This window comes from Sinocyclocheilus anshuiensis, unplaced genomic scaffold (genome assembly GCF_001515605.1).
Source record: "Sinocyclocheilus anshuiensis isolate Anshui unplaced genomic scaffold, SAMN03320099.WGS_v1.1 scaffold2950, whole genome shotgun sequence".
NCBI classification, from domain to species: domain Eukaryota; kingdom Metazoa; phylum Chordata; class Actinopteri; order Cypriniformes; family Cyprinidae; genus Sinocyclocheilus; species Sinocyclocheilus anshuiensis.
In genome coordinates, this window is record NW_015542558.1 from 103,850 (window position 1) to 116,911 (window position 13,062).

Genomic DNA, 13,062 nt, shown 5'->3' on the forward strand with positions numbered 1-13,062 from the left:
CAAGGAGCGGACATGCTGTCCAGGGGCAAAGTAGCACCAAGAGAATGGAGACTACATCCCCAATTGGTTCAAATGATCTGGTCTGTGCTTCATGCCTTGAGTTTGGGCCTAGCAACTGTAAAGTCATCCTCAAACCAAGACACGGCTATGTGCCTAAGGTGCTCTCAACCCCGCTCAGAGCACAGGTTATTACCCTTCTAGCTCTTCCTAGTACAGAAGACAAGCAGGGTCCCTATCCACTCTGCCCAGTTAGGGCTCTTAGAGTGTACGTTGAGCACTCTGGCCCATTTCGGGAATCAGAGCAGCTTTTTGTATGCTTCGGAGGCCATTCTAAAGGGCTGCAATGTTGCGAAGCAATGACTATCTCATTGGACAGTCGATGCTATAGCCCTGGCTTATGCCACAGAGGGCTTGAAATGCCCTATTGGGGTGAGGGCCCACTCCACTCGAGGGATGGCCTCCTCCTGGGCGTTGTCCAGTGGGATCTCTATTGATGACATCTGTGCGGCTGCCAGCTGGTCGTTGCTGTCAACCTTTACAAGGTTTTATAATTTAGATGTCCCTGCCCTTCAGGCATGATATTGTCTGCTTAAATTCACCTAATCTCCTCTTTGAGTGGAAAAGATTTTGCTATGTAGTCCCCAGCAGGCTAGCTTGGGGCTCATTCTTTGCTCATGCTTCTTAGGGGCCCTCGTTTCGGGCGCTTCAGGGCTGGGCATGCAGAGCGACTTAGTTCTGCATTTACTTATAGCATGGCACTATTGGATGCATTCCCCATAAGTGTGTATACGCAACAGGAGATCATTCAAAAGGGAATGCTCCGGTTACTAATGTAGCCTTGGTTCCCTGAGATAAAGGAACAAGCGTTGCGTAAGCTGGCATGCTATAAGTCTGCACACGAGTTGATGGCTGTCGCTGACAGTCGAAAGATTCTGAAGAATAGCGCTCTGAGCCGACTTATATAGTAGTTGGCTCCTCCCCTTTTGGTGGGTTGAAGCGCCATTTGTTTGTGCAGGTACACGAACGTGAACAAATCAGGCTTCAGTATCAGAGTAAACAGGAGTTTCCCCCATAAGCGTGTATACGCAACGCTCGTACCCTCATATCAGGGAACCGAGGTTACGTTAGTAACTGGAGCATTCTTTAAATTTTCTGTTCATCAAAGAATCATGAAAAAATTGTTATCACAGTTTCAAGAAAAATATTAAGCAGCACAAATGTTTTCAACATTGATAATAATACAAAATGTTTTTTAGTACTAAATCAAAATATTAGAATGATCCTTCAGAAGGATTATGTGACATTGAAGACTGGAGTAATGACATGTAATGAAAATTCATTATTTTTATATTATATATAAAATATATGAATTAGACATCATTTAGACAAGTTTTATCTCATTTCTCATTGCGCAGAGGACAACATATGGCGGTAAATAAAAGTGACATAGCTTTACCCCACTATCCCCTATTTACAAAACACCAAATCTGGACATCTACAACAAAGTTCTTGTCAAATGTGCAATTCTCAGAAATCTGACATTTAGCAGGAAATGGAAAGATACTTCAGCAGATCATTTGTAACAGGCTTTATGTGGCTTACTCAGCTCAGGGTTTTTGGAAAGGACATTTTATAAATAATCCATGTGTTTTTAAATAGAGTAGAATTATAATTGTTTACCTTAATCATAGCGTCAAACTGGTTAATGCAGCAGCTGAGTTCAACCATATTAGATCTATACAGATCCCTCATTCTGAAGTCCTTCATTAGCCTCACAAAAATGTAGAAGGCCTCCTCTTCAGCCATCTAAAAGGTGATCATCTATATAATTTCAATTAAAAAAGCAATTCATTACCTGTGTGAGCAATAGACCTACAATAAACACACTTCCCTGACAGTAGCCAATCAAGATTGAGTAAGCCTGCAATTAAAGCAGGCTTACTGTCTAATTGTGTTATCTATACTCCTATAATGCATAATTCTTTTTTTTTTTTTCTGTATGATCACAGATAGAGATTCTCCGTCATCTAACCTTCAGCACATTAAACAGTGGTTTCTGGCATGTAGCGACCTTGTTGTGAAAGAGCTGGTGTTGAGGGAGGATACGTGTCAGGTCTCTGAGTATCAGCTTCTCAGAGGGAGAAGAGCTCTTCAGTAGATCTGAGTACTTCTGCCGCACATCAACATTCTGAGCCTCACACAACAGCTGCCACACAGCGGCCAGCAGGTGATCAGGGACACCCCTCCTAATCAGCACCTGAAGGAAGAATGGTAAGGCAAACTGAGTGAAGAGACTGAAATCATGACATGAAACTGGTGGATTGATAAATTGATTACCTTGATCTGTCCCACTTTTCTCTTTCGCCAGTCGTCCCATTCTTTAATGACATTACCCCATAAGCCATCCTCAAAAGGGAGGGTTTTGGGTGAGGTGGGACTTCGCAGGACCCCATTCACAGAGTACAGAGACTTACTGTCAGTCTCTAGCAGTCTGTTGAGGAAAACAGCCCATTTAGGAATGTAGATATGATGTGTACTTCTCAATTTCATACACCAAATAGAACTGAGTGATTAATTATTAGGGATGAATGACTTAATCCTTGCCATTTATAAAAACCTTAATTCTTTACAATAATCCAAAAGAAGTGAGTATTTAAGCTGTATCAATTTATATAAAACATTGTATATACAAAAAATGTAATAATATATACAAACAGTATTTGAAATACATCTAATGTTTGTTCTGAATGTACAGTATATGAAAATAAATTAAACAAACGAATGAATTAATTAATAAATAAATAATAGCATTATTTTGATAAGTACTATTTTGAAATGCATGATAAATGCATAAAGTATTTGTAATATATATAATAATGTTGGTTTGATGCTAAATGTCAATAAAATAAATTAAACAAATAAACAAACAAACAAACAAATAAATAGCATACTTTTGATAAGTATATTTTGAGATGTAAGATAAACCTGAATATATGATATATACATGCAGTCTTTAATTTTTTTTTTATAGAAAGTTTGATGCTGAATGTCAATAAAAACAAACAAATAAATATGCTTTTGATAAGTTCTGTTTTGAGATGTATGATCAACATGATCCGCATTTAAAATGCATCTAATAATGTTTCATGTTGAATGGCAATAAAAAATAAACAAATAAATAAACAGACAAATAAATAGCATACTTTTAGTAAGCACTATTTTGAGATGTTTGATAAACATTAATGTGTGTGAATACACACACACACACACACACATACAAACACACACACAGCATTTAAAAAACTTCTGATAAAAATGTTTGTTTGATGCAGGATGCCAATAGAAAGAAAGAAAGAAAGAAAGAAAGAAAGAAAGAAAGAAAGAAAGAAAGAAAAGAAAGAAAGAAAGAAAGAAGAAAGAAAGAAAGAAAGAAAGAAAGAAAGAAAGAAAGAAAGAAAGAAAGAAAGAAAGAAAGAAAGAAAGAAAGAAAGCAAAAGAAAGAAAGAAATTATGTTGTCTAATCTTAAACCTATAGAAAACAAGTTGGGCACACAGTGTGGAAACAGAGATGTATCAGTAATGTAATGTGCAACTTTTTAGTTTAAGTTGTTGTTTCTAGGAAACACTGTGGTATGGGTGTGAAGAAGTGACCTGTTCTGTTCCTCTAGTTTAGCAAGTAACTTCATCTCATCCACACTGAGCTGAGATCCCGTTGAGGGAGACAGAGATGATACAGTCAAAGAGTCCATATGTAACACTCAAAGCAAAGCAGGATGTCTTAGAAACTGAGTAATTCTCTCCAATGAGCTAAAACATCATTAAATGACAGAAACACACAAAATACATACACACACACAAAATACATACACACACACACACACACACATACACACAGACACACACACATATATATATATATATATATATATATACACAGGATATATATATATATATATATATATTACATTCATTTAGTTGACTAGTGCTATACGCTGTATTAACAAAAACATAAATGGCATAAATAAAAACACTTATGCTGACAAGCTACTCAATATCGCGTTCATAATCGAATGCGACTCATCTGCGATTGTGAACGCGATATTGCAGTGATCTATGGCTCAGCAGTGTATTAAATGCCGCTCCATCTGAAAGCACGTGATGGAGATTTACTGTTCACAGAACCGGCTTTACTGACGAGATGCGCATGACAAACAAATGCGATTTATCGTGCAGCCCTAATTTTTTTGTTTGTTTGTTGATCACAAAGTACAAAATAGATGAGGAAAACTAGGATGCCGGGTGTATTTAAAGCGCCGCCATTACTGTCTAGAGTGCGTGCAGTGGTGCGCTGTGATCGGTTGTTACTGTTTACAGTGCGTGGAATGGTGCGCTGTGATTGGTTGAGCGGATATATCGCATTCTGCAGAAAAGGGAGACTGGCGTTTGTCGCGGTTTGGAAAAAAAGGGAGAAAACATGACAGAATAACTCGGCGGATATCGCATTTTGCGTAAAATTAAAAAAAACTGACTTTTCATTACCGACCAGATACAATACTGATTTTGGCGGAAACTCAATTTTTTTTTAAATCCGAAAAAAACAAACAAATACATATTAGTTTCTATGTATATGTGAAGATGATAGGCTATATAACATAACATAAGTGCATTGCTTTTTTTCATACACATGTATCACATCTAGACTGTTTATCATATTTTATGACATTTATATCAGGATCATTGTCCCCATAATAGTGAAAACTGGGATTTCCTACCAGTGTGCAGCAACAACAAAACGACAAAAGAATCACATGTGGCTTTATAGCAGAGTCTCACATGCTGGTCAAAGTTCCTCGAAATAACAGCTCTGCCAGTGACTCAGGAGCTTGTTTTTAAAGTGACCTGACTGAGTGAACAACTTCCTCTTACAACTTTTTATAATTTTTAGCTGACAAATATGGGCCCAGAGATAACATTTACCTTGGGGACTTCATCCTGTTTGCCTTCCAAGGGAATCTGCTACATTGTTAATCTCATCCAGTGAGACAAGCTTTGACAGAGAAGCTATATGCAGAAAGGAAGTTTTAGGGTCAACAGAACTGTGTGTCAACATTAGGTTGAGTGGCATCTAGTCCCACTAATCTTGTAGGGCAGTATTCCTCTCCAATAGCCCTTAATAACAGAGCAGTCCCAGAAAATGTGGTAATGATTTGCATTTTGGTTTCCGCATTTTCTCTACAGAGAAAATTACTACCATGGTGTGATTTCTGAGAAGGCGTAATACAATATCTTATCGAGCTTTTCCAACCAAACTCCTTCCATTTCTGTGCCTTGGAGCATTTCCATTGATACCTCCATATTATTTCCCATTCCTCCTCTGTTATAATTAATTATCCTTCCTTCTCCCATTTTGTTTTGATATAAGAAGTCGTGTGTGTTTTAAGATTTAACAGACATTTGTATATGTCTATAATAAATAAAGTAAATAATTCTACTATGAAAATCTGATTTACTGTATATGCTTTTCTAAACAATTCTATTAAGCCTGTCCTTGTCTCAGTCACATTCTTCATCTTCATATTAACAAAATGTCGAATCTGTAAGTATCTATAGAAGTCTTGTGTTTCTAGTGAATAATTCTCTTTAAGTGCTTCAAAGCTGGTTAATATATTATATTCTATTATTACATAAAACTGTTATCCCCTTATCCATTCCAGACCTTAAATCGAGTATCTAATCTGTTTGGCGTAAACTCAGAATCATATGCACACCATTTAAGAGGCATAATTTCTACTTTTAATTTATATTCTATAATAATAGATTTCCATACATTAAGATTGCATTTTACCCATGGATTATCAACAACCTTAATATATTCTTGTAAATTACTATCAGCCTGTATAGGAATCCAGAATATTTTCTGCTCCTTGTTTTTCCATTGAGCCTCGTAAAATGGATTACACCAGCATATTACAACTCCCATCTGTGCTGCAAAATAATAATCTCTGAGGGAAGGTAATCCCCAACCCCTCTTTTCTTTAGATAGCTGTAATTCACTATGGTTTCCTAAGGCAAGTTAAAAACAAAATCTTGTGAAAAAGAAGTACACTTTAGCATACTTTTAAAAAGATGTATTAAAGAAATAATATACTTTAAAATAATATATAGGTGTCAAATAAATGTAATGTTTAACACTTAACTGCATGTTAATTGCAGTTAAATGAAAATGGATTATATTAAATGCAATTAGCTTAACTTTCTGGCCCAATTAAGTTGGACATTGTTATTTCATAATTACTTCTAGTGTTTTTGGAATTTGGTTAAAGTGTACTGTTAAATTTATGGTAAACTGAAATATACTTAAATGTAATTTCTATTGAAACTTGCATGCTGTGTATTTAAATAAATAAATCATTATGCATTTGTAATAATGAAGTTGAATCTATCTATCTATCTATCTATGCAGTTGAATGAAATGTTGAAGTTTCATGCATTAGAATATGCTGCCGTCTATCCTCCGGGACGCTAGAGGAGCACACACTTTTGTCTCCGAGTGCTTTGATTTTCTGGTCGCAGTGCAGCATGAACTTCCTTTTCACAGTGCAGCGGGAGCAGTATCGGAGTCTGAAGATTTCAGTCTCCCAACCTAAAGGAGAACAAACGATCACAAAATGGTCAGTAAATCACCAAACTACAATGTTCTACTCATTACGTTCCCTCTCCCGCTATTTCAGCTCGATTTCCATTAAAGATGGAACACTTGAAGCGACGGGATGGTTATAGATTTAAGTCAATCAGACCAGTCGCTGCGTGAACGTCAGTGGCACATTTTTCTCTAAATACTCGAGTAATAATTTTGTTGACACTGAAAGCGCATACAATAAACATTTCTCCTTCTGGAGTCGTTTTTGTTTGCCCTGGTTAGATGTTCGTTCCTTTATTCAGTTTCAGGTTTACTGTCACGTAGCGCATTGCATCACTTGATTATGACAATATGTGACCCAAGAGTGTCATATATTGCTTCCGAATATGTTGTTTTGGACAGTCATGCTTGTCAACAGTTAAACAATAGTTTTTTTTGAGCAGGGCTTCGTTAAGGTGGTTAAGAACAAGGCATATTTCAAGAGATACCAGGTCAAGTTCAGGAGGAGGCGAGGTATGTTGAGGTGTTTCCTTACCTTTATCTTAACTGAAGGATGTTTTCATTTGTCAATGAAATGACCCGAGTGTATTATTGCTAGGCCTGTCACAATAACAACTTTTTGTTGTGCGATATATTGCCCCAGAAATAATTGCGATAAGTGATATTATTGTCATTTTAAATACCGTTTTATGCCACTGAATATATAATCATAATGTAACAGCATAATAATGCAAGAAGGCCAACGCACTTCCAAATGACAACAAACTTTAATTTTTTAAGAATATTTAGATCATGGAAATTAAGTATCAAAATATTAGATCCCTTAAAAAACCTGAATAAATAGCAAATAAACATTTTCTAACAAAAAGTGCAAAGTAACATGTAGAAAAAAAGAAAAATGCACAAAGAACTTGTATAGAGATTTTTTTTCCATCTACAGATTTTTCCCTGATCTTCTTTTCTCTGTAAATTAAGGGTGCACAGCACTATTGCTGAAAAACACAATCCCTACTTAGCAGTCAGATGTCCGTATGCACAAAGGCACAGATCCCTAAACAAGACCATATCTGCAGATGAAACTTTTTTTTGTAGAAGCATTTTTTAAATGTGAACTAGCACCTCATGACTACACCACGTTATGTACAAGAAGCTGCAAAAGACACAGGCGCAAATGGAATGTACAAAACATAGTGACATAAATTTTTAAGTAAATATAATGGGCGATATATTGCGTCACCAAAAATGATTGCGGTCATGTACAATATTGCGCGATAAGTCGATATATTGATTATTGCGACAGGCCTAATTATTGCTGTAAAAACTTCTCAAAACAACCTATACTGGTCTGCCAGCCTGACCATACTGGTTTTTAGCTGGTCAGTAAGATGGTCTCAAGTGGATAAAACCCCTCTTGGACCAGCAAGCCAGCTTAGAATGGTTTTTCAACAGTTGACTAACATAATTGACCATTTCAGAGGGAAAAACTGACTACTTTGCCCGCAAGCGACTTGTCATTCAAGACAAGAACAAGTACAACACACCGAAGTACAGGATGATCGTTCGACTCTCCAACAGGGATATTGTTTGCCAGGTACAACTACTGCCATGTCATCTTTGCCACCGTTACTGAAATGTTATTAATTACCATTGTGTTGCTGAATGTATCAGGATGATATTGCATCTTTCTCAGATCGCATATGCCAAAATTGAAGGCGACGCGATCGTCTGCGCTGCTTACTCTCACGAGTTGCCAAAGTATGGCATTGCTGTTGGACTGACAAACTATGCTGCTGCCTACTGCACCGGTTTACTGTGTGCACGCAGGGTAAATGTCCTCATCAATTTTGAATGTCTGGTACCGTTCACATCTCAGAGTATAATCATACTCAGACTTGCTTTCTGCTTACAGCTGCTGAACAAGTTTGGTCTGGATAACGTTTACGAAGGCCAGGTTGAGGTAACTGGCGACGAATTTAATGTGGAAAGCATTGATGGCCAGCCAGGGGCATTTACATGCTACTTGGATGCTGGACTCGCCAGAACCACCACAGGGAACAAAGTGTTTGGAGCTCTCAAAGGAGCAGTGGATGGAGGACTGTCCATCCCTCACAGGTCAGTACATGTAGTTTATTTTCCCAGTTTGCAAAGCTTAGACTGTGGACAATTGATTCAGGAATTTTGGGTGCTTTAAAAAATCTTTTTGAAAACATTAAATAGTGTCCACAAAAATATTATCTGTACTGATGGCCTGAAGTCACTGATGACCTCTAAAATACCACCAAAAAAGTTTACTTAAATCCTTCTGACACAGTCTAAGGTGAAGTTTCATTAGGAAGAGGAAGAAATGTCAATCAGAATAGGCATTTTGACATCAATTAAATGTAGATCAGATTCACTGTCTGCACTACCATTGGTAGTAGGATAGGATCGTAAATAACAATTACTGTAATGAAGTTCATATTTAATTTACATTTTTACTTAATTAGAAATAATTATTTAGAAAATGATTCAATTTGAAAAAATATATAGATTTATTCTTTATATAGCAATTTCTTGATTCACAAATACAGAAATGTCCCTTCAGAAGCGCTTCTGTGCCACATTTGCAGTTTAAATTTGGCAAAATTGTTACAAACATGACTAAAAAGGAAGTAAACACTGTAACCAACCATGCACTCAGTTAAGTCTTTTTGCATTGAAAGCTGTTTTGTTTAAATTATATACCATTGGCATTCAGCAAATATGCATTTATATTAAAATATTGTACTATGTTAATAATAATAATAATAATAAAAACAAATAGAATAAACAATACTTTAAGTTTTTTTTATGCAAGTTAATCTAGCAGTATATTAAAGCTACTACAGTTATTCAGTCCAGAGCAGTGAATGATTTTCCAACACAGACGGCAGCAGGTATATTGCAGGCTGCTGTCACGAAGACCGAATGCTTGAATCTAATTAACTGTCATACATTGGATTTCTTTCCCAACTGTTTATGTTCAACCGACTGTGTCTATTTGAATATTCAAGGCCCAAATTTGACTTCTCTTGTCCTGCCTGGGGAACAGCGCAAGTTCTCTTTTGTGGCTTAGTCTACTTTTTATAACTCTTTTTAATATCAAACATGTCCTGCAGGAGACTACATATTATGACTGGGACGTTTGATTTGGACTTTAAGTTTGGGCTTTTAATGATGGGTGAAAAGCACCTCTTTAAATTAATCGTTTTATCTTGATTGTCGTGTTTTAATTGTTGGAAGCTAAAAATCTAAATTGATTTTTTTTTCTTTTTCTAAATGAGGCATGTTGTGCAGGCAGCTTACTTATTTGAGCTTTTTGAGCTTTTGCAGAGATTGCTTTGTTTTTTGCTTTTATGTCTCATCTTTGTCATTGTTATGGGAATATTGACATTACAGCTTTCTTTCTCAGCACTAAACGGTTCCCAGGCTACGACTCTGAAAGTAAGGAGTTTAACGCGGAGGTGCACCGGAAGCACATCATGGGCCAGAATGTGTCAGAGTACATGAGCTATCTGATGGAGGAGGACGAGGAGCAGTACAAGAAGCAGTTCTCCCGCTTCATCAAGAACGGCATCACACCGGACTCTGTAAGAAACGCTGGATCACTTTACTGGCAACATTTGTTTGCTTTTGGTGATGCAGATGTGATACAAGAAAGTGTCATTATGTCCATCAAATACTGTATAATTTATAGATGCACATTATTTGTGGCATGATGCTGGTGGCTAAATGTCATTCATTTGTATTGCAGATTAACAGATGCATACAGTTTAATATTTGAAAATATTTTCTTCATTTATTGTAAATCTTGTGCTTTACCTTCACTTATTGTTATATGATTATCTGGTTCCTGCAGGTTGAAGAGATGTACAAAAAGGCCCATGCTTCCATCCGTGAGAACCCAGTTTATGAGAAGAAGCCCAAGAGAGAAGTCAAGAAGAAGAGGTGCATTTTCAGGCTTCTATCATTTCTTCAGATTTTAATCGAAGGGTTGCTCTGCCTACTGACTGTCATGGAATTGATATTGCCATGAAACTTGACAGTGTTGGCAAGTTGTAGTTTTGATGGCAAAACTGTATAAATGTTCTTTTATTACAGTTGGACATGTAGCTCTTAAAACAAATAGTGGTGTTGACTAAGATAAAGGTTTGAGTCTTGAGTCTTCCCATAAGATCTCAATGGTGATGCTTAAAATGATGCAAATATGCTGTAGCTACTACTTATAACACTTGCATGTCAGATGTTTATATTTACTTTTTTTTTACACTATTCTGACCACGTGAGATGTTTTTATTTTCTCATCACTGATGAATATATGTGTTGTTAGGTGGAACCGTGCCAAGCTGACTCTAGCCCAGAGGAAGGACCGAGTAGCCCAGAAAAAAGCCAGCTTCCTCCGGGCACAGGACGTTGCTGCAGACGACTAAAGAGATGAAGTGTCAACTGCTCCAAAGAAAGCTTCCAAATAAATCATTTGGAAAGAATACAGTGTGTTTGTGGTCTTTGGTAGAGTAGAAGATGAGAAAATGTTGATTTGACAATGAAGATGCATTTGGGATATTATTTGAAACACTTTTAATGTGCAAAGTCATGCAATCAAATCTTATAAAAATCTCTATTTAACTCTTAATCAGCAGCAGAGTGATTTATGAATACACAAAACTGAAGCAGTCTGACGACATACAATCTGAATCATCCCACTAAAAAATGGTTGATAAAAAACATCAAGCACCTTTTAATCTCTTCATTCATAAGTACATCAAGAATCTTGACTGTGATGAACATTTCATACTGTTTTTAGATTTAAAAAAAAAAAGACCATATCAAAATGGTTTTCACCAGACATGTCAGTTAGAAGTACAAATTAGGAACCCAACAAACCAAAATGATAAATGTTTTGAACTTCCATGGTTGAGAAGGGCCTACCAGCATCATTTACAAGACTCACTTTTGTAAACATTCAGATCAATAAGGGCAAGCTCACACAACAGAACTGTAAGACTACCTGAATTGCTGTGGTGTTTACACTACACAAAAAGTTTTCTTGTTATCTTGACATAGCAGACCGCATACTCCACAACATGGAGGGGGGATATTTTCTCACATATATTCATGCAAGTGATTACAAGATTTTTCCGTTTATACCATCTGGACTGTGGTTGGCAGGATTAGTTCCACCTTGCCATTGCATCGTACAGACACACACTACAAGATCATGTAGCGATGATATCAAATAGATTTGAAAATATCTGTCTGACTGTTCGAGACAGGCTCAGATCATATTGCTGACCTGCTCATACTTAATGAGCTTCGGTGACAACAACGAGCACTGATTATTAGGTTTTAATTTTTCTCCAGATACTTTAAGATGGATTGAATCATACTTGTCAGGTCACACACAGTATGTTAGTATACAGAATTATAAGTCTGCCCCCCTAAGTATATCCACTGGTGATCCACAAGGATCTATTCTGGGTCCTTTGCTTTTCACTTGTACATCAATGATCTTCCATCCGTCTACTAAAAAAATTGAATTTGCTTAGCTGGGATAACCTGATCAAATATGTACATATTTGTCTACTGTTTAAGACTATTCATAGCCTGACTTTACCATTAAAACAGTTTGTGAATATTAGAACAACTGCTCACTGGTCTACAAGGTGTGGGGAAAGAGGGGACTATTATTCCTCTCAAAAGATGAAAATTTAGTCAGTCTGTATTCTCAGTCAAAGCTGCAAGGGAATGGAACTCCATTCCATCAACAATTAGAAGACTAGATACTTATGGTTCTTTTCAGCTTCATTTAAAAAAATGGTTACTGACAACTCAGCACTGTCAACATTAGTACTGTATTCTTGAAAGTAGACTTCTTTGTACTAATTGCTCTTGGCTATGTTGCTTTCTCCTGTCGCCATCTCTCTCTCCTTTTCCTTACATTTTATTTTGTCTAGATAACTACTATTTGTATTTTAGTAGTAACTTTTATTGTGCATTCATGTATCTGTATTTTTTTCAGTATTTTACTTTTTAGTCCCTTTTATTTGTAGATGTGTATATGTGTGTAAGATGCTCTGTTTCTGTTTTTAGGGTGACTTTTTAACATTCTGTCAAGGGTCTACAGATGAAAAATAGCCTTTCTGGCTAATTCTGGCACATTTACAGTTACAGTGCACAGCATAAATGAGTACACCCCCTCTGAATGAATATAAAAGATGTATTTTCTTAATGATCACTAATATAATTAATATAATTCATGGAAAGATGGAAAAATTGAAACATTTTAAACATATAAAATAAACCATGTCTTCATTTGTGATCAGAGAAATTACAAACAGCAAGCGCTACTCTACACTGCTCAAAACTCACGTTTGAATCATCAGTGGCAAATTCTTTATATATAA

The 13,062-nt window shown here is 36.4% G+C and overlaps 2 protein-coding genes across 2 annotated transcripts; one reads left to right on the forward strand and one right to left on the reverse strand.

The window, feature by feature from the left end:
• Positions 1 to 395: 395 nt before the first annotated feature.
• Positions 396 to 5,066, reverse strand: LOC107694371 (ecotropic viral integration site 5 protein homolog). Its single transcript, XM_016494061.1, has 6 exons — positions 4,978 to 5,066; positions 2,338 to 2,491; positions 2,033 to 2,257; positions 1,856 to 1,921; positions 1,681 to 1,806; positions 396 to 533 (listed from the first exon to the last, which is right to left on the reverse strand). The coding sequence occupies exons 1-6, from the start codon at positions 4,989 to 4,991 to the stop codon at positions 396 to 398; spliced, it is 723 nt and encodes a 240-aa protein (XP_016349547.1). The 5' UTR covers positions 4,992 to 5,066.
• Positions 5,067 to 6,569: 1,503 nt separating this feature from the next.
• Positions 6,570 to 11,145, forward strand: LOC107694375 (60S ribosomal protein L5-like). The gene is made up of 8 exons (XM_016494064.1): positions 6,570 to 6,671; positions 7,084 to 7,153; positions 8,116 to 8,231; positions 8,331 to 8,465; positions 8,550 to 8,752; positions 10,071 to 10,248; positions 10,518 to 10,606; positions 10,989 to 11,145. Exons 1-8 carry the CDS (start codon positions 6,669 to 6,671, stop codon positions 11,086 to 11,088), a joined length of 894 nt encoding a protein of 297 aa, XP_016349550.1. The 5' UTR covers positions 6,570 to 6,668; the 3' UTR covers positions 11,089 to 11,145.
• Positions 11,146 to 13,062: the final 1,917 nt, after the last annotated feature.